This window comes from Lissotriton vulgaris, chromosome 7 (assembly GCF_964263255.1).
Source record: "Lissotriton vulgaris chromosome 7, aLisVul1.2, whole genome shotgun sequence".
Taxonomy (NCBI): domain Eukaryota; kingdom Metazoa; phylum Chordata; class Amphibia; order Caudata; family Salamandridae; genus Lissotriton; species Lissotriton vulgaris.
Genome location: NC_141695.1, coordinates 45,086,294 through 45,109,025, shown reverse-complemented (window position 1 = coordinate 45,109,025; position 22,732 = coordinate 45,086,294). Strand labels below are relative to the sequence as shown.

The 22,732-nt window shown below is 42.1% G+C and overlaps 1 protein-coding gene across 1 annotated transcript in view; it reads left to right on the top strand.

Annotated features, from left to right (window-relative positions):
* LOC147700680 (olfactory receptor 1F1-like) overlaps positions 1–3,531 on the top strand; it is a 67,895-nt gene extending 64,364 nt beyond the window's left edge. The window contains exon 3 of the mRNA XM_086929178.1: positions 2,581–3,531. Within this exon, the coding sequence (XP_086785304.1) occupies positions 2,581–3,531 (951 nt within the window). The remainder of the gene's footprint in view (positions 1–2,580) is intronic.
* Positions 3,532–22,732: the final 19,201 nt, after the last annotated feature.

Below are 22,732 nucleotides of genomic sequence, written 5' to 3'. Positions count from 1 at the left end.
AGACTCTTTTTAAAACAATGCATTTTAATTCTACAGAAATCCAACATGGCAGAGACGGACATCCTCTCAGGCAGGAGTTAGCATTCTAGTCTTTTTTGACTCGCGCTCCTCCAGGTGCTTATTATGCCTGGTTTGAAAATTAACTGCGCACTTCAACCATCAGCACACCTGAGTAAGGTGTCTCAGTTTTGTGCTCCTCGTTGAAATATTCGAGTTTGTGATATAGTTTTGGTATAGGAACAGAAGCACTGACTCTTGTTGCGACTTCTATTCCCGTACAGCATTTAGCTTCCGGAGTGAGTGTTTCCTGAAAACGCATGCGAAACGTGGGATTTCAACGCCGCATCTCTGGATCAAGTCAAGAACCCAGAATTCAGCCTGTTAAGACAACTTTGTATCAAGTTCCAGCGTAGCTGTGGTGAGATGTGTACACACCAATTTAGACTGCTATCGACAAGCTTCTTGTATTTTGAATTTTCGAGTCTATAGTCCCAACTAGTCTGCAAATATATTTTCAGTTAGAAACTAAGACGTTATTAGTTTCAAATTTAGGACAAAGGATGTTGGACAACTACAGAGCTGTGTGTTGAAGAGGTATTTAGTGGTTAAGAAAATTGACAATATGTAATACAGCTGTAAATGACCAAGTAGAGTTATAGGCAGTTTTGTATTTTCAGAAAACAGGAAACTGAAATTTTTCTTTAAATGCAGTTCATATCAGAGAGACGCTAAGGCCTGGATAAAATAGGTAATTTGGGTGCAGGAATTTAATTTAAAGTACCAAATAACGCAGTTTACATGTATGCTTAAAAGGGTTATATTTCCACTACAGGCACAACGCATAACTCAGCTGTTCCACTGTGTGCTCAACATCAATCACGACGCCAGGCTGTCTCTCTCTTGTTCTCCACTGCCCCTTTCCCCCCTGCTGGTGTGCTGCCTAGAAGTGTTTTAGCCCATCGGGTGGTGCACTGGTGAGTGGGCATTGGGTACAGCATCGACTTCGGTGGTCTGGTCTTGGTTCGTGACACCTGGTGACAGGCGGGTGCAGATGGGCGCAGACGGGCTTGCATTTGGTATGCCTTTGACACACCGCTCTGTATCTGGTTTTGTAGTTGAGGCTGGTCGACCCGACCGCCAACCTCCTGCAACCTGAAGTAGCCTAAAGCTCCCTCCAGTCAATCGGGATGGTCCCGCCTTCGTCCGGGGAGGGCTAAAGAATAATGCCTGGAAACTGACTGAAGAGTCTTCTCTGTTTGCCAAGGCAACCACAACAAGAGTGAGGCCTATGTATCACAGGGTGAGTCAGTTATTTGAGAACAAGGCGGTCAGCATAGGAGTCAAATAAATCTAGGACCTTGAAGAAGGAAGGTGCCTAAAAATAATACTTACTCTCCTTTCTTCTCCAATGGTCCAGGCAGTCAGAGTAGAAATGGGCCTGACGTGGTGGACTTACTTATCACATGCAGAGTTGATAAAATATGGGTATGCATAGATTGTGAAGAAATTCACAAAGCATCTCATCCATGTAAAAGAGAGATATTGCAAAGTAAGCCAACCTGGCCACAAGAAGTTAGAGGGAGGATCCTTAATTAGTGTAGTGAATTAAAACTTAAACCTTATAACAGCAGATGGTATTGATCACATAGGCGTGAGCAAGGCAGAGTTGAAGAAAACAACAAAACAAGCCTCCAGAGATGAGCATCCTATATATTTAAAGAAGAAGAAATCTGTTTGCAACCTAATAAAATCATGGATGGGAGATGAGGCCTTCCCCTGTTTGAAGAAACTTCTCAACATAAAGACGCACCAAAGATTCCTGAGATTTAGATGCAGCGTAAATCATGTTCTGATATCCAAAGCTCGTTGAATTTTGTTAAATGATACTTGTAAATGTGGCCTTAACATGGGGGGTGACCTACTTCACACCCTTGAGGACTGTCGTGGTTTTTAGATAACTGTAAGTTACTATTAAAACCTGTTTTTAATTAATACAGTATTAAGGATAAGGAGCAGGAGATTACACTTTTGGTAGAAATTAGATTAATGGACGGGACGTGTGCTATGAGGTGATTTTTATTATCTGTGGATGCTGTAAAATTGATACATTTGTAAAAGAATGGTGAGTAGAAATGTTTAACCCCTGATATGTAGATTTTTATTTTTTGGATAAATTCCGTTTGAACTATGTTTTGATATTGAGGGTCACTTATTTTGGATTTTATCTGTTAACTGTGTTTTTAAGAACTTCTTTTTAAAAGACCAGGGTCTAAATAAATATATGTTTAACTGACTTACTTATACTTGCATTTGCAGAGTCTCTACAGTCAGGGTGGAGAACTCCAGACAAATGTGTATAGGTCCTGTGGATGCATAAAGCTCTAAACGTACTGTGTGAATTGTCATTTTTTAAATGTTTTATTGCGCTGCAAAGTGCAGTTGATGAATCAGGCAGATGCAGATGCAGTTCATGTCTAGCTGCACCTTCAGTTCTTTAACACTTGAATGACAGTAAACCTTTTTTTCATATGATGCAGTCAATAATTTAATTCTTATTTTCATTCTACATTTTTTTCCCAGGAGATAAAGCCTGAAGAGAACATGGAAAATCAAACAACCCTGAACGAATTCATAATTGTGGGTTTCTTTGTTAGACCTAAGCTAAAGCCACTGATTTTTATAGTGTCCCTATTTATATACCTTTTAATCATGTGTGCAAACCTTCTGATCATAGTGATTGCAATTGTGGATCCTTGCCTGAGAACTCCAATGTATTTCTTTCTCCAGAACCTGTCCTTTTTAGATATTTTTTGCACAAATTTCACCTTTCCAAAACTATTGGCAATTTTCATAGATAAAATAGAAAAAAGCAGGACTATATCCTTTGCTGGCTGCATAACCCAAGTGTTCTTCTTTCTGTATTTCAATTGCGGAGAAGGTTACCTCCTTGCTGTCATGGCTTACGATCACTATGTGGCCATCCACCACCCTTTACGATACACTGACATCATGAACAAGCAATCCTGCCTACTACTGGTAGCCTTTTCCTGGGTGCTTGGTTTTCTGAACATTTTTCCCCTTGCTGTTGTGGGATCACAATTGTCCTTCTGTGGCTCCAGACTCATCAACCACTTCTTCTGTGATCTCATTGCTCTGATGAAGATTTCCTGCAGTGATCTACATAACATTGAATCTCTGATTCTTATTGAAGCTATATTTGCAGGTCTCATTCCTTTTTCAATAACTATTATTTCTTATATCTATATAATTCATGTAATTCTAAAAATTTGCTCCCCTGAGGGGAGGCATAAGGCTTTCTCTACCTGCACCTCTCACCTCTCTGTTGTCACTGTTCTGTATGTGTATTTGATCTGCATGTATGTGCGTCCTGCATCCTCCTATTCACCAGATAAAGATAAGCTGCTTGCCATTGTGTACACTGCTTTCATCCCAATTTTTAATCCTCTAATTTACAGCCTTAGGAACAAAGATATGAATAAAGCTCTGAAAAAACACATATGTTGGAAATAAATTGCATGATCTGTAATAAGTTATTTATTGAGCAGAATTTCAAAGCGGTTAAATCCATTTGGGATATATTTTTCAAACCTTCACGAAGCCAGAATTTGATGAAGCTAGTAAGTGCAATTATTAAGGCTTTGGAAGGCATGGGTTTGCTGGTTCCCAACCTCCCAGGACACGAAGGGGCCGATTCCGATATCGTCCGGAAGTGCTCTGAACCATGTTAGGAGCCCTTCCGACCGAATCGGTCAGTGCCGGCTGGATTTCTTCCTGACCGAGCCATTCCGATGGGCTCGTTAGGGAAGGAATCTGACTCGGATTTACGGATTGCGAGCGACAGGCTCGGAGAGCCTGTCCGCAGTCCGGAAATCCTCCAGTACTCCCCTGTTAGCCTCTGTGCGATTGTGGGAGTACGATGGCAGCTTTTCACGGCCTTTTTGAGCCGGTCTGTCGGGCACGAAAAGGCAGTCATTAGCTGTCTCTGGGGGCCCCCAGCAGGGCCCCCATGGGTGTGAGGTTGCCGGATGGTGCCCCTCCGTTGATCCCTGCACCCGGCGGCAGGCACCTTGGGGTGCCGGCCACCGGGTGCAAGGATGAACTGCACCCCTGCTTTCTACATTGCAAGCATGCTTTCTGGTTGGAAAGCATGCTTGCATTGCAAGGTATACGAATGCGACCGAACCCTGTTCGGTTGCATCGTACTAGCAGGGCTGTAACCGACGACAGCAGGTCAGTCGGTTGCAGCTCCTGGCCGATGTCAGACAGACTTAGGTCTATCCGACATCAGAATAGGCCCCTAAAATGAGAACAATACACTCAGATGCAGAAGCGGCTGAATCAGGGTGGCGGGCCTCAACAGCATTAGTGTCATTAATAAAGAGATCAAAAAGGTAGCTTTCCGGTGACCATGCCATGAGCTTGACATTTTTTCAGTACTGCATTAGTCTAGAACTGCACATATTTCAGTCCTGTGGGGCCTATTACAAGTAAGGTTACTCCTACACTTTTGAGTAACCTTACTACTTTAGGCTACTTGCAAAACCGAAGTTCAAAGTTACTTAATAGTGTAGACTCACGTCTCCACTCCCTGAAACAGGGTGGAACCAAATCTATGAGTTACTACTGCCAAAAAGGAGCAAAATTGGGTCCTGCACCACACATGGCAAACCACTGATACTGCAACACCTTCTTAAAGAAAATAAAGGAGGCAGTGAATTAAACTAGAACTCTATATGAATAAAGTTATTAAAAAAATGAATTCCTTTTTATTAAAAAATTTATCTAACATTAATTTGTAAAAAAAAAAGTTAATTTAAATATTTTCAATGTTTAATAAATGATAAATAATATAAGTATTTACCTTAGGTGGGATAATATTAGTGTATAAAAAAAAGTGGGCGTTGTATACAGTAGAAATTGATACCGATCAATGTTCCAGTAACCATAGCACTCCCCAAGGGGACTTGGGTGTAGACATCGGTCTCGTAGTGGACTCACTTGCCACTGCACCTAAGCATGTTGACGAGGTGGCTGTTGGGATAACCCTCCTTGAGGTCACTAAGGCAATTGAGAAACTTCCAGCAGGTAAAGCACCTGGCTTAGACAGGCTACCAGGGGATTTATTCCGGGAAGAACCATTCATCTGGGGTCCCTATTTGTGTGCACTATTTAGCGCCATTATGAATGGCATGCCGATCCCTCATACTTGGGCTGGGGCAGAAATTGTCCCAGTCTTCAAAAAGGGCTCTCCCTTGCTACCTGCAAATTACAGACTGATCAGTTTGATCGATGTCACTTAAAAATTGTTTGCACAAGTACTCTTAGATCGAGGGCTGGATGCAAGAAAATGATGTCATAAGCCCCTACCAAGCCGGATTCAGGAAGAAAACTTCTACTGTGGACCAAAAATATAGACTACAACTTATTTTAGGGAAAACTGTATAATTGGAGGGTGGCAGCCTCTAATTGATGTTTGTGGACCTGAAAACGGCTTTTGATTTGGTGCCCAGAATCATATTACCGGGGGGGCTTAGAGAACTGGGGATTTCCACTTTCTTGCTTAGCATACTTATTAAGTTACATGATGCCAACTATGCTCGAGTAAGATGTGGAAAAGGGGGGGAATTAACCAACAGACTCCCAGTTGGCAGAGGAGTGAGGCAGGGTTCTGAGCTTGCACCAACCCTGTTTTGCCTCTCTGTCAACGCACTCATTGCCCAACTTACAGAGGTCAAGGACAATGATGCCCCCAAGTTATCAAACTCAAAGGTTCCAGCATTAATGTTCGCTGATGACACTCTCTTGTTGTCAAAGTCACTGATGGGTATCCAGAGGATATTGGACAGTTTTGTCATTTTCTATAATAACAGGGGCTTGGAGATGAACACTATGAAATACAAGTTCATGGTAGTTAATCCACCCAAGAAAACACGCCAAAACCCCCAACTAAATGGCACTGCACTGGATAGGGTTCCTGTATTTGACAATTTGGGTGTTACCCTTACAGAAAATATGGATTGGGGGCCCCAAATAGCCAAAGCCAAGTTAAAATTAGCCCAGACTTCTGTGGGGGATAGCTAAATTGTCAAGGGAATCGATCATTAAAGATTTATAGGGCGCAGGCGTGGGAAGACACGTTTTACGGGGCTGAACTCTGGGGCCATTTTTCTCCTGCCCCTTTAAGCAAAGTTGAGAACAGTTTCCTAAGTCAAATTTTCGGCCTCCCGCTTAGCACCCCATTAATCCCTTTGCGGTTGGACCTGGGTATCTGCCCGATTGAAGATGAGGTTGCTTTGAGACCCTTAACCATTTGGCGTAGGCTGTGGGTGACCCCGGAATTGGTAGAGTACCAAGCAGAAACTAAAGAGCTATTAGACTTCCCAGGGGTACTAAAAAAAATTCATTGGTTTGCACATATAAGGGATACATGTGTAAGGATAGGCAACATAACCCTCTGGAGTAATCCCGAAGAAAGTAGCTCTATAGTCTCTCGAGCTGAGCTGGTGAGAACCTATCGAATTCAATAACTGGAAGCCATTCATGCAAGCCGAATATAGGTGATCTGACCACAGAATTTCTCACCGTAAAAGATGAGTATACATTAGAAACCTTCCTGGATGACATCCTGCCGTTCTCAGCTAGGAAACTATATGTCCAGTTCAGATACAGCACCTTACCCCTTTGGGCCTTTACTCCCAAATGGGCTGGATAGCCCCAACGGGGGTGTCCAGCATGTAATTACCAGGAGGAGTCAGAGATGCATGTTATATTTTTTTGTCCCGGTATAAAGTCGCAAGGCGATGTTGGCTTATACAGTTTTGTCGGAATTTGGGGTTTGTGCATTGCCAGGCGGCATTTAGAGTTTTGAAGCACGATCCCTCTAAGCCTATTTTCTTTTCTGTCTCTCGATTTCTAAATGCAAAGTGGCGGAGGAGATGGGCATTATTAGAAAAGGAAAAACAAACAGATAACAATATCAACTTAAGTGTCTAGTGCATAGATTATTTTACTGTTATAATAATGGAGAACAGTTCTTAATTGTTTTTATACGTAACTATGATTTTAACTGATTTTCCCAGTTTTAAATATTTATTCTATTAATTGTTATTATTTTGTTATGCACTAGCTGATTTTCACTAAATTAACTGATTGTTAGCTGGTATTTTTGCCCATGTATTGTTCCATTTGTCTTGTACGCCACTATTGCACTGGTACTTTCACTGATGGAAATGTCATGTTGGAATGCGCAGTCAATTTGCCCTTGTTTAAATAGACGTTGTTTTATTGTACGGTCTGCTTTATATTTACAATGTTATGTTTGTCATTTCTGTATACTTTTATGGTCTCAACGACCGAAATAAAGGTTTTTGAACAAAAGAATATTAGTTTAATTTAGTATATTTAAATTAATTAATTGATTAATTATTTAATTCAAATAGTGCTGTAGCATTTTTGTATAAAGTTTTAACTGTATGATAAAAAAAAAAAATTTGCAATAGAATTTAACACAAAAATATTTTTTGTAATTTTCTTTGAAATAAGTTAAAAAACTTTTTGGATTTTCCCAATACAATACTATAGGGAGATCCCTGCACTTGTGATGGAAATATTCCTATGGTAAAGGACAGAAGAAAGTAAAAAAAGTAGAATTTGATCAAATTATTAAAAGTATTTTGATGTTGAATATGACTGTAAATTAATGTTATAATTATTTTAAATGTAGGATGTAATAAAGAAATGGCATCAGCATTAATAACTTAGTCTAAATTCAAAATGTAACTATTCTACATTGATTTTTCCTCAATTTAAATGAAAAACTAAAAGCCCACCTACAGGAACAGAATTATATATTGATGATGTATTAATTATTAGTAAAAGTGATATATAGAATTCATTAAAAATGAATTACCTATATTTCAATAAAAAATGTTACATTCATTTTTAAATGTAAATGGCTAATAAAGAATGTTAAAATTCAAGAACACTCACTATTTAGAACATTTGTAAATATTATATCGAAATGATTTATATTTCTATGTTATATAATTTAATTTAATTTGATTTAATTTAATGCAGCATTTTTTCCTACGGGTTTTATTTTATTTCCCTGCTGCCTTCAATAATTTTGTAACAGAGGGTGTTGTACTAACAGCCAAGGGATATGTGTGGAATTGGACTCACTCCGTCCCTGAGCTGGAGTTCATTTACTGCTATTTTGGGTCCTTTATCAACATGTCCCCCCTTACATAATATATATCTTTTTTTTAAAGGGAATTCACTTAAAAAAAACTAAGGTTGCTGGTTTGTTTTAATTAGAAAATAAATCTTGAAAAATCTTCGGAATTTACAGAAAAAAAACAAAGGTTGCAGGAAAGGTACATTGAGGCTCAGATTTTCCTAATAGAAAACCAGTAAAATGTGTCAGTTACAGCTACCTGAGCTAACTTCTAACTTATGTCCCCACAATGCACTGCTTATGACCTCACGTATTAAACGCGCCTTATATAGGCTCGGGGCATGACATTTTTTGCCCAAGATCAGTGGAATGTGAGCAAACACCAGGCCTCAAACCCTGTTCCCAAGTTACAAGAACAGCACCACTGACCGTTAGACCACATCTTCTCCCATATGTTTGTATTACACTTCCCAACTATGGGGTCCATTAGGATGACGGGCGGACTTTGTCCGCCCGCCATCCCATCGTGGACAAGGACCGCCCGCCATAAGAACAGGGTGCCCGTGGGACAAATTAGGATGCGGCCGCCACAGTGGCGGGCGCATCCTGTATTTTTACCATTGTGGCGGGCGGCAATGGTAAAAATACATGTTGCGCATTTTAAAGCACAACGTGATAGGCACTGCGTGGTGCCTGCCACGTTGTTCTTTGTAATGCAGGGGGGTACCATAGGTACCCCCCATGTGCACCCCCAGCCCCCCGGAGTTGCGGGTCCCAGAGCAGACTCAGCATGCCTTAATGCACCCATGGAAAGGCATTTGAAAATTCCCATTGTAATATGGCTGGGGTCATTCTGGCACAGATGGCGGGCAGATCGCCCCCGCCAGGCCAGCGGCGTCTACCGCCGGCCTGGCGGAGCGTTCCGCCCACCATCCTAATGGGTCCCTAGCTGTAGGGATATATTATTTTACATCTTAAGGCCAATGACACTCTTGATCAAGGACTACAAAAAACACTTTTCTAACTGGGATGTTCATTTTCTTGATATGAGGTAAAGGCTTTTTAATTTGTGGTTGTAGATAGAGCTATTTATCAGTGTTGACTACTGATCCAGTAGGTTACCAGCAACAGGTACTCTATTACTATATACTCACCTGGGCCCATAAACACACATTCACACTACCTGGAAATAATCCGTGGGTTCAAATGTTTGTACTTTTTATCATTCTCGATTAGTCTCTTCTCATTCTCAACTAATCTTTCACTGATCAAAAAGTTCTTTCCTCTGGTCAATGTACCAAATTAGTTGAACTAGTTGATGGTGAAATGACATAAATCTAATTTACTTGCATTTGATGGAAATAACTTCAATCTTTACCTAAATTATTTTCATGTGAACCACTTACGAAGTACAGTACAGTCACCGTCACTCATAGAAAGGAAGATTTAATTAATCAATCAGTTAAAACAAATGTATATTATTCTCTGCAATGACTTTGCTCAGAAAGGAGAGAATAGAGAAAAAAGCACATCTGCACATACTCGAAAATATAATTACCAAGGATGGTGTGAAAACCAGCCCCCTGGCCACAGAGCTGGGAAGGGTCCCCGAAAAGTAGCAAGTGACAAAGGAATCAGGACAGGATAGATGACCTCTCTACCACCGACGCTTGCATAAAAACCCTCTCTGATACTCTCTTCCTCCTCAAGATTTTTCCGCAATCTTCTTCTAAGTAAATTAATTTTAGATAAAGTGGTTCTGCATTCGATTCTTCTTCAGCTTCTCTCGCACTCCAACAGCATACCAAGCTCTGCAGCATTCAGCATCGACATCTCATTTGGGCAGCATTACGGTCTCTTGCTAACTAACTAACTAAGAACTTCCTGAATTATACCCTACAATACTCATGTACGTCCCAAAAATGTTTCAATATCATAAACCATGGTCACACTTGTACCAGGTTCACTCCTCGTGGCACCAGCCACACTTCAAGTTGATGTCCATCTATTGGAGGCACTCGCCCATTTCAGCCGGGACGGAAGTGCAACCAGCGGAGAGATTGGTCTCCACGCAGTCCATCTGTCCAATAGCCCTGTAGAAGTTGTGGGTCTCTACCTTGACGAAATACGTCTGGGCATCTGATCTGCATTAAACAAAGAGAGAAAGCAACATTGGATCACTATTATAATGTTGTGTATATGTATGTTTGAACCTTAGACATGCAGTATTTGTGCTGCGGACAAAGGCTACGTGTGCATAGGCCACCTGTACTATATATTTTTGCAGCAGTTGTATTGTGGCATGCAAAGGAGCGCAAGAGTGACACAACTTCTAAGTTTGATTTATCAAACCACACAAAGCCACCTAGCATGGCATTGTGTTGCTTCATATATAAAGAGTAACGCAACACAGTGCAAATAGGTGTGTTACATTACTTTGCCTTAGGGGGGCATTCCACAGGGGGGCGTTCCATGGGTGGTTTGTAGATGTTCCCACGTGTCCACTCATAGATTTTGGTGAATTCCAAGATTTTCCAACAATGTTAAACAGGGAAATGCATGTAAATGCTACGCCAACCCAGGGGAGCCTTAATAAGGAGAAATATGTTAATTTCTCCACAATTTTACATCTTTCTATTTGTGTCGCATTCCTCAGTGCACATAGAAAGAGAAAACTGCCACAGGCGACTGTTTTAATTTAGGAAGGTTCCTGCAGGACAACAAATCCTGCTTACAACTCAGGCCCCCATGTACTAATAGAGCACCAGTGCAAGGAGATGACAAGAATTCATTATATTATGGTAAATACAGAGCATTCCTGCCATTTCCCATTCCTGCAGTGCAGCAAGGTGGGTTGCAGCACTGCACTGCATAAAAGCTACTCAGTTTCCCTAAGATTTGAAAGAAACACATTGGGCTCTCATCTTGTTGATACCCAAAGTCCAAATAATGTAGAATTTAATCAACCCTGCAAGCGGTACATATAAACTCGGCTTGAATACCACTATCTAAGCTTGCAATTGACATTCTGCGCTATTTTAGCTCATAATTGCATTTCACACTAGTGTCAGCCATGGGAAAAGCTGAAGCACTGCACCAAATATTAGCCAGGATTGACAATTCATCTTCTTCTTTGTAAAAGTATATTTACTGGAGTACCCTTTACCTCCAATATTGTTTCTAATTTATTTACTTTATTTACAGTCATTTGACTTTTAGGCTGCTTCCGCAACTGAGATGCTGTTTCTCCAACTGAGATCTCCAATAATTTTAGGGATTATTCCTCTTACATGGCCCAGTTCTGTTTGATTGGCCAACTATTACTTACCTTGTTAAACTCGGTTTGATAGACAACTAAGTATTACATCAGAACCTGTTTGCATCCTGATTGTGGTAAATCAGTTCACAACCAAGTATGAAGACGTCAAGGTTTTGGGGTCAATAAGACTCCAGTTGGCTGTTCTAAGTTCCACCAGGGCAATGTGCAATAAGGAGGCATTTATTCCAATGCCCTAGTTGACTACTGCCTGCAATATTTAGAGATCTCGGCTTGCCTGGTGGCAATTGATTTACCTCAAACACACAAATGGCGATGGGAGTAATGCGTGCTATAAGTTTAACCATTGACAATTGCTTGGGTAGCATTACAACCCTTTTTTCTTTTGTCCACTATGTCCCTCAGTTTGGACCTAGTCATATGCAAATCATGCACATTATTCTTGACCCTGATCCAATAAGAACAGTCCAGACTGAACTATCAAAGAAGGTTCTATCTGAAATGGAACACAATCAATCTCAGGCTGTTTAAACCCTGATTGGGGCTTGTCAGCCAGATGATGTTTGGATTCAGTGGCACAGCAACCAAGGTACCCACATCTGTGCATACCTACACCACAATACATTAAACACATAAAAGGTGATGGGAAGAATGCTTGCAATGAGTCTTAACAACTAGCAATTGTTTGGGGTAGCATTCTGTCACATTGTTATTTTGCCCACCATTCCACCTCAGTTTGGACAAAGTCATATGCAAATCAGTCTTGACCCTGCTCCAGTAGGAAAAGTTCACTCCAAGCATGGAAATGACATTTGTGCCACATTTGCTTGCAGCATTATCCGCTGTGCTGTGTTTTGTACAGGGTTTTGTGGACAGATATAACTTGATGCTAGGAACTTATTCAAGATCCAGAGGAAATAAAATGTCACTTATCCCCTGATGGGATACTATTGAAAATGGTGCAAATATCATGTGAAACTCTTTCTACTATTTCCATACAAGCCTGAATCATGCAGTAAACAAATCTAAGGCAACTCTATATTCCTAATATGTACTATCCATCTTAGTAAAGCTAGGGCATCAATTGCAATGACCAAGGACACAGTAAATATCAAAATAAATACATTTATTATTCAAAATCAATATCTACATAACATTCCATATACAGTATAAATAAAGCTCAGATGTCATCTAAAAAACATTATCAATAAATCAATCAACCATGTGTTTGTTAAGCGCGACTACTCACCTGTATGGGTCACAAGGCGCTTGGGAGGAGGGGAGGTACAGGTTCCAGTCCAACAAGGGGGGGTCTGTCGAAGAGCCAAGTTTTGAGGTTTCACGTGAAGATGGAGAGTGATGTTGTCTGTCTGAGGTGGAGTGGTAGGCATTCTAGGTTTTGGCCGCGATGAAGGAGAAGGAGCGGCCTCCTCATCTGGTATTTCTGGCGCAGGGGATCACGGCGTAGGAGAGCCGGGATGATCGTAGGCTCTTTTGGGGTGCCTGGAATTTGAGTCGGCTGTTCAGGTATGCTGGTCTGGTGTTGTGGAGGGCTTTGTTTGTGTGGATGAGGATTGAAGGTGATTCTAGTCTAGATCAGCATTACATTTCATTATTATTGCAGCCTTACAGACTCTCATATCCTCTCATCCTTCGACAGAGTACAACTAAATCACAACATACAGATGATTATGGGCATGATGGAGCCAAATAGTGACAATGGATGATGAAAATAACCTTCTTGATAAATTGTTTTTCAAAGATAGTTAACCAGACACTTTCTCAAACTGTACAATACTCACTCGACCATAACAATTCCTCTTATTCATATTATTTTTCAAACAGTGGCTATACTATATTTTATTCTACAAGTTGTCAAACAATTACAGTATCTGCTGTTGGCCTGCAGCTATAAATGATTCAACGGCTGTTCCTTGTATACAGCAGTTTCTGGCAAATATGTGTACTTCAGATTGTGCCAATCAATGTTTGTAAAATCTTCAAGGAAAATAAATGACATGTGTCACTTCTTAAAATACCCTAATTAATATTTTGTTCGGAAGCTTTAAGCTGTATTATTCAATGACCACATTCAACTCAGATAGGTCCCCCTATTCTGGTGAGGCCTGTTGTACCATTTCATGTCCCATGATTGTCCCAAATTGTTAATTTTACATTGCTCTGTGAGTATAGTTTATGCCATCTAACTTTGGACCTTACCTTCTTATACATTCACAGTCTCATCATCAGTCTGCCCTGATGAGGACCCGCCCACGTATCATGGTGGTGGGCTGCCCTAGATGAGTTGAATGTGAGCACTGAACACTACTGTTTAAGGCTTCCCAATAAAATATTAATTAGGGTATTACATCTTAGGAATATAGAGTTTGCTAAGATTCTTTATTCAAATAAGTAATTTGCCCCTGCCTTAGAAATTAAGGGCCTCAATTATGAGACTCCTTGGGCCTCCGTAACGTCACTTTTTTGTAACTATTTTAGAATGGCGCCGGCAAGCTGCTGTTGAAGCTAAGTTAGCTTCAACAGGAAGCACTAATAGAAGCAGGTGCTCGAGTTTAACTGAATTCAAGCACCTGCTTTATTTTATCTATTAGTGCTTGCTGATGAAGCTAACTTAGTAACTATTTTAGAATGGCGCTGGAAGCTTGCCGGCGCCATTCTAAAATAAAACAGGAGAGGGGCAGAGGGCAGAAGGCACAACAACGAGTGTGGCAGAGGGCAGAAGGGCACTACAACGAGTGGGGCAGTGGGCAGAAGGGCACAAAAACGAGTGGGGCAGAGGGCAGAAAGGCACAAAAACGAGTGGGGCAGAGGGCAGAGTGGCACAAAAACGAGTGGGGCAGAGGGCAGAAGGGCACAACAACGAGTGGTCTTGCACAAAAAAAAACCTGCGAACATGCAAAGTGCTCCGCGAACACGCAAAAAAACCCCAAATCCGCAAATTCGCACAAATTCGCTAATTTTGCGGATCGCGAATTCGCAAATTCGCAAATTGTGAATTCGCAAAATTCGCACATACTTAGCAAGTATGAATTTGTACGGGCGGTTAGCTCCCCCAACCTATCTGTCCTGCACCTGCTACCTGCATCTAAAACTTAGCTTTATGGCCATTAGATTTGGTGACTGGCAATTTTTAAAAGATCTGCCAGGCTGGCGTCGTACGTCAGATGTTTTGTGGTGCAGAGGTTGCGGCAGGACGGCTGAAACTTTGGAGCACGTGGTCTGTCTTTGTCCAGCATTCATGTCACAGCATAGACGTAAATTGAAAGCGGAGTGGAACAGGCTTGGCATCCGGTCTTGCAGACAGGCAATCATCGCGGCCTTAAGCCCAGAAAACACAGCTTTCAATATAGGCCTCACCATCTTTATACGCCTTGCATACCGCAATTTTATGTATGTACCCCTTTTGTTGGCAACAGCCTAAATTAAATTGCATTATTTTTAAGCTGCTAAAAAAAAAGTTTTCCTTTTTACTTTTCTGTATTTTATCACAAATTGCTGCTATTGAACTATTTCTACTATTTTTTATCTGATCTCACTTTTTAAAACTTGTAATTATTTGTCGAACATTAGATTGTTTTACAAGCCCAACACTGCTAATCAACGGTACCACAACCTTCCTACCTTTTAAAGCTCTGTTTAATGTTATGTGGATTGTTCACAATAGGATGTTGCATAACGCAATGTGGAAAACCTGTATCTATCCACGGATGTTTGTTTTTTAGCCTTTACAATGTGAATTGTTGTTGGTGCTCCTTTTAAGGATATTATTTTATATCCAAATAAAGATTATTATTATTATATTGTCAAGGTTAATACCCTACACGTACCTATATATACTGAGTAACACAATATTCTAAATCAAAATCAGGCTTTGCAAGCACACATATAGACTCTGTGTGCATCAGTGTCTTGCACCAGTCTGTGTTGTACAACAACAACAAATTAAAAACTGACAGACTCCACCTTTCTCTCTTTGCATACAGTACCAACATAAAAGTGATGGATTGTCTTTGTGGAATGGATGGAACAGCTTAAAATATCATAGAAACGGAAATTATTAATATCAGTGGCAAAAACAGTACACAAAGTTAATAGATCATTTAGTTCCAGGGATTGGAGGATCTTGTGAAGAAGTAGCAACCATATTAAGCAATAACTACTCAATATACCTTATCACATCAACAAACATAGAGAGATGAACCCATGAGGGACAAGATGGCGTCAGAGTGAGCATCTCACCCATGGTACTCTACTGGTCTAATCCCCCGAAATAACCAAGACAACTACAGAATGCCCCGGCAAAGCGCATCGGAGACACGTAGCAAACTGCAGATGAAATACCTTCATATTGTGATCTTTACTGGGCGTGGATATGTTCAATCTGGTATACACAAGGAATGCAAGCTACTCGCACCGCCGCCGCCTCCTGCACCTACGCTGCCTGATCCAGCATAACTGACATCTTCTGGCCTGCGGTGCGATCTTGGTGAGCAGCTGTTGGGAATACTCTCGGCAAACCCCATGGTTTTGTTGGCTCAGAAGCAAAATCCTTTGTCTTAGTTTGTGCAACACAGCTGGCCCCGGAATGTGCTCCTTGCTTTCTGGCTACTGAGGCAGAACGGCTTGCAGAGGAAACATAGTTTTAAGTGAGTACTCTACACAAATCAAGTAAAGTTGACAAGACGGGGTGGGAAGAAAACCAGAGGTAAAAATGCACAATCTTCTCTGCCTCCAGCAACCGTAATTAACCAACTCATCACAATGACTGTAGAGAATCGGGGAAAGTGGATTGACACACGTGGGGGTAAGGCCAAGGGGGCAGAAAATGAAAAAGGCGATAACACTGAGAAGCTAGAAACAACTAAGAAAGCTCTGCCCATGACTACATGAGACCTAGGCAACTGCCAGCCCTTAATCACTAACATTTTTTGCCTAGTGAAGGGAAGCACGCTTAGGGCTCTTGAGGGAGAAAGAGGCAGGAGGAAGGCTGGCCGAATGAACAAATTACTCCTACAGCTGTGGCCATCACATCAACTCCTGAGGTAGCACCAGGGCCTAAACTCCAACCGGGCTCTACTCTAAATTTAGTACTAGAAAGTGAAGAGACTATCTTTAGAAATTCTATTGGTGGTCTACGAGATGGGCAGCAGAAGCACCCACAAAAATGTAGAAATAGCTAAAAATGAATTATTCCTTCCCAGCAAGGACCAAGGAAATGAAATTGGAAATACCCCCCCACATCTGCCTAAGACACCTGATATACTGGAGAAATTCTATTCCCTAACTGACGAATCTGCAATTTCAGACTTGAGCAAAAGCACTTCCTGTGATGAAGCAGGCGCAACTGGAATAGTAGATCTGATTCAGAAACTTTCCCAAAGTCCCCTGGACAGAATAAACATTAGATAAAGAAAAGAAGTTGGAGAAAGAGGCACAAGATCCCTGCTGGAGAGTTAAGATGGGATTATTCGGCTTCGCAACTTACTACTATTGCAGATCAAACCTTTCGCTCATGGGTAAACTGCACTATCTCTGCCAACGCAATGGATGGCGGCCTGGGGTTTCAGAATAAACCTCCCTTAGAAGTGGTGCTATAATCAATTAAGAGCTTTCAGGAGGAGGTGAAGATAGATAACCGTAGAGCACGCCTGGCTGCAAAAAAAGCTACAAGGGGCTGTCAGGAAGGTTGGTAGAACATACGCTGGTCACTCCGCCAGTTCTCTATGACTTGGCAAGACTGACCGCTAAGAAAGAATTTTATGTGGTGAGTTTCTTTACGAGGCCAGACCATGCCCATACCACTTTGGAGTGCAGGTGGAAGCTGCAACGACTCTTTGCCACCTTTCAGCAGCTAGGGGCAGAAGTATACCTGCAGAACTCAGCTCGGCTAAAGGTTGGTTTCAGGGGGATAACTCGCAGCTGTGTTTCCGAAATTCAGACCCAAGCATAGCAACAGGAGATCCCTAGCATTCAACATAGCCAAATTCCAAGAAAAAAACATATCCATCTTTAAAGGCTTCTGTGGACATCCTCATCTTATATTTATGGAACTTCCAACTTAATCTCTTTACAGGAACTGATCTAAGACAATGATAGACAATAGCGGATACAATGCCTCAAACTGATTCACAGACTTTTGAGGGTGGTGTGAGGAAGGGGGGAGACTCGGGGTGCCATTGGGTTATGATTACTCAGAAGACATCATCTGGGCTTTGCTGGGCCAGGTTACCTTAGCTATAGGTGGTGGGAGGGGGGATTGTTAGGGGATTAGGAGGGTGGGAGATTGGCACAATGTGGAAAAGACTCAAAGGTATCTGTTTCCTTTTTTTCTTTTTTTTTCCTTCTTCTTTTTCTTTCCTCCTTTTTTCTTGCATATACACTAGATGGGTAAGATACATGTAGCCATTATTAACATCTGTGGCCTTAATGACCCCAAAATGAGAGAGCACACTGCAGCTGAGCTTCAGTTATTGAAAGCAGATATTATCTGCATGCATGAAATTCACAAATGGGGCCCAATGGCACTTATTCAGTGCATTTGGATAGATGTTAGTGGGGGCATGACACAAAATACACAGACACGTGGGGTGGCAAATTTTACATCTAAGACCACCCTTCAATTTAAGCGAACATCAGTTGATCATTTAGGGAGATGGGAAATAACCTAATGCAGCAAGGACTATATTTTCTATCTATGGCAGTACCTTAGATGAAATGCGTTGTATATGAGATGACCCGCACACCTTCTGAAAAATGTGCCTTACAATGTAGTAACAAAATTAAACTAATCACTGTGTGCTATCTCACTGGGGGGTATAGCCCTAACCCCTGTACTTTAATAACATTTTTCAAGGCCTGGGGTCACCCAGGTCTGTGAGATACACTGCCTTAGTCCTTACGGTTTCAAAAATCTTATAGCAGTATATTAAATACGTTTAGTGAAAATTAAGATGTAGCGCATAGAAACTTCAAAAACATTGTATTATTGGGTACAAACGGTATTATAAATCCTACCAGTGCCTATGTGTAAGTTTAAAAAATAAATACATGCAACTAACCATTGCCTGTTTATGTACTTTTATCAACACATCAAAAACATCAATTTGCATTAAATAACATATGAAATCAAAAGTTCAAAGCGAAGAGATTCCCAATGCATTTCGAGTTATTGAAACCCTTCTTCAGGGGTACTTCCAATTGAATATTGCGATGATAGAATTCAGTTCCTTCCGTGTGGAACTACAACAAAAGTCAAAAGTAACCAGAGATATCACAGAGTGTATCAACAAAGAAACAATGAAATAATAACAATAGGATTTGCACATTGTCATTAACTCTTGTGTTGAAAAAAGAAAAAAGACAGTAGGTGAGAGTAAAAGCTGCATGAAGATCTTTATCGTTCCAGTGAGGAGATTGAGGTCTTCCGTTGCAGTATGTGTTGAACCAACGAATGCAACATGACGCTTTCACTTTTCACATTTCACTTTGCCTGTTACTGGCACCCACTTGTTGATCTTGGTGTAAACACTTGCGATACACTAGATCAGGGTAGCATATTTTCAGCCATGTCTCACAACTCTTTGTCCTCGTAGTCGACCTCTGTAGAAATAGTATGTTGGGGCTTCATGCAGCTTCTACTCTCACCTACTGTCTTTTTTCTTTTTTCAATCAACTGTTGTTTTTGCGTTTGTCAACCCGAGTGGGACGGGTATGCCCAGACATGGGTCCTGTGCTCTCCATGTCACTGGAGTCAGGCTATCCTGGGTGATGAGGGCTGAAAGCCCTAAACCGGTCCTAGGATGCATGTTTGCCGACCAGGGAGGTCCTGGCCTGGCAGTTTGGGATCAACTGTTTCCATTGGGCGCAGGGTCAAGACCAATTTGCAAGAATACAAGTGTAACGAGCAGGTAGGATGCCACTCGGCAATTATAGGTAGACAAAAAGCATCACAAAACATATTACAGGAAGTCAAATATCCCGTCCTGGGTATGGTGACAGACTCAGATGGAATTAGAAATCAAAAGCTGTATCAAGAGGATTCATCTGGGGATACAGGAGATGTTTTGGCATATCTGAACTAGAATCCAAGGAAAAACCAAAGGTGGTGATGGACGGAGCGTTGACAATACAAACACTCACCCCCAGTCAACTGATCTGGGTTTAATCCATCACCGTTCTTTAGCTCACTCCGCCACCCCAGTTCAGACATGGCCATATGCAAATCAGTATGACCCTGTGCCTCATGGGAACAGTCCAGCCCAAACTGCCAAGCCATGTCTTCCCTGGACTGGAATCAAGCTTCCCAGGACCGGTTTCTGGCATTACAGCCGTCTTCAGCCGGGCTTGCTTGACTCCAGTGGCGAAGTGAGCAAGGGATTCACGTCTGAGCATACCCTGCCAACTTAGGGCGAACAAAGAAAAACCAAAGGTGGTGATGGACGGAGCGTTGACAATACAAACACTCACCCCCAGTCAACTGATCTGGGTTTAATCCATCACCGTTCTTTAGCTCACTCCGCCACCCCAGTTCAGACATGGCCATATGCAAATCAGTATGACCCTGTGCCTCATGGGAACAGTCCAGCCCGAACTGCCAAGCCATGTCTTCCCTGGACCGGAATCAAGCTTCCCAGGACCGGTTTCTGGCATTACAGCCGTCTTCAGCCGGGCTTGCTTGACTCCAGTGGCAAAGTGAGCAAGGGACTCACGTCTGAGGATACCCTGCCAACTTAGGGCGAACAAAGAAAAACCAAAGGTGGTGATGGACGGAGCGTTGACAATACAAACACTCACCCCCAGTCAACTGATCTGGGTTTAATCCATCACCGTTCTTTAGCTCACTCTGCCACCCCAGTTCTGAACTAGAATCCAACACAGCAATTTTCTCAGGAAGACCAGCTAATGTTGGAAGAGCTCCCGCAATGGATTGAGATATTATTATGCATTAACAGCTTCCCTAGCGGTAAGGCCACTGGCCTAGATATTAACAGGTAAGTAAACATATAAATGCGATGCAGTGCGTGCAACGAAATTTGTTTTATTTATTTATATGTTTACTTACCTGTTAAGGTCCGTAATCCATACATTACTACCCCCCACCCTGCCCCTCCCCCTCCCCACGTCATCACCCAGCCAGTACTCCCACTACCGTCCGCAGCTGCTTACGGTAGCTCAGGACATGCAAGAGACAGTAGGAGAAGAATTGGTGTTTATTAGTATGCAGTGGCAGTTTGTTTGTTTGGGCGGTGGAGCGTTATTAATACAATTTCAACTTTGAATGTTGAAATTGTATTAATTTAAAGCGGCACGCTCCATCGCGCGACGACTTCACCATCACGTGCATAAGCATCAATACTGATTGACACTACAAATTGCTTGCAAATTCAATATGAGTGGCGCAACTGCACACTGTACGCTGCACAGTGAGCAGACTGCGCATGTTGGGTTTGGCCAGCTGCTTCTCCGCAGCCAGGAACCCAACATGCGCAGAGTTTCCTTTGAAAAGCAAGCACAAGGTGACTGGGGGTCGTGCGCAAACCACAGACCCCAGTGGTTGAAAAATGACCAGGGGGTTTACCTGCTCACCCAAATGCTGGCTCAGCTCTCTTACAGAGACAACCTCTTTCTGTAAGAGAGCAGTGCCAGGATTGGCTGCAGTGCTGCAGCGCAGCAGTGGTTGCCAGTCTAGTCTGCAGATGCAGAGAAGGCATCGAGTTGGCACCGCAGGGTGGCAGGGCCCCTCCAGAGTCCACCCTAGCAATGCGATTCCCAATCACTGTATTGACTTATTGTTAAGCCATGCAGTGATTGGGTCATTTTATCGTTGCTGGGCTAATCGGGCCGGCCCTTCCTCCTCCTCTCAGTCTCACAGTCACAGTGGAGGGAGCAAGTGTATACTCTCGACTCATCACTCGACTTGAGACTCTGAATACAATCAACTCGACTCCTGAGGCGTGAGAAGAATAAGATATCAAGGGGCATATTATCGCTGCCCGTACATAGCAATAAAAATATTATCGCTGGCTATCGCAGAATATTATCGCCATGATAACGCTATATTTGCAACGCATATTGCTATAGCGATATTATTTCAGTGATAGCTGTGTTTTCAATGGAACAACGCTGGTTTTCCAGTGATCTTCCATTGAAAACAGCGATAACATTGCATTGCTGATCAGACCCTGTGGTCATATCAGCATAATCCATCTCCCATTGAAAGTATGCCTTAGTCAGGAATTTAACAGACGTTAGATTCCTGAGTTAAGGCTGAGGTAGCGCGATTTGTTTTATTTCTGCACCTCCTTGTTAATATCGCAAAGCTGTCTGCACAATATTAACATGTGTTGTTTTCACAGCCACGCCTTCTTTGCATCTCATTAGCGATGCGAGGCAATGCTGTGAAAAAACGGGCTCTATATCAAGGAAACACGCGCTAGCGGGTCCTTGATGATATTGCGATATAATTATCGCTACTTTGCGCCCAAAAACAGATGCTAAAGCAGCGATAATTAAATCGCCAGCCCTTGCTAATATGCCCCCAAGTACGATCACCCACTGAGCGTGATGTCTGTCTTTTTTAGGTTAACAGGAGGTCGTGTGTGCATACATGGGGACTCCTTTTTGGACAACTCAGGGTCACAACAGTAAAACACACACACAAACCTAACAAATAAAGTGCAGAAAGCCCTGTTTTTGCAGCCTGTTAAGAAGCAATGCGGGGTTTTCAGTTGCACAGTGAGCACAACAATCGCGCCCTCGGACCTGAGTAAACAACACACAAAATCGAAAATCTACCGCTTCTAGACATCACAGCTCTGCCACAATTGTCGGTCTGAACGTAATTGTGCCAATGTAACACATGCAAAGTTGTATCAGTGCAGTTGCAGTTCGGTACGTGAGGTGTCCTGCGATATTTGCCAAGTGAGAGGGTGGCTTGCTGGCTTTAAAAAGAGTGGGGCAGATTTACAAACCACTTGTGCGTCACTTTTCCCATGTTAAAAGTGACGCAAAAGTGGCACAAGGGGCTTGTGAATCGGCCCCAGTGTATGTGACTTTAATGTAAACCACACAAAGTGCTAAAAGTGAGCAGCATGGCCTGCCAGTGTTCACAAGGACGACGTGAGATTTTGTTTATGGAAAAAATGCTTTGTATGCAAACGTGTCCATGCTCCAAAACAGTGGCACACCATAAAAACCCCAAATCACCCGCACAAGCCTTGTACAATCCATTAGAAGAA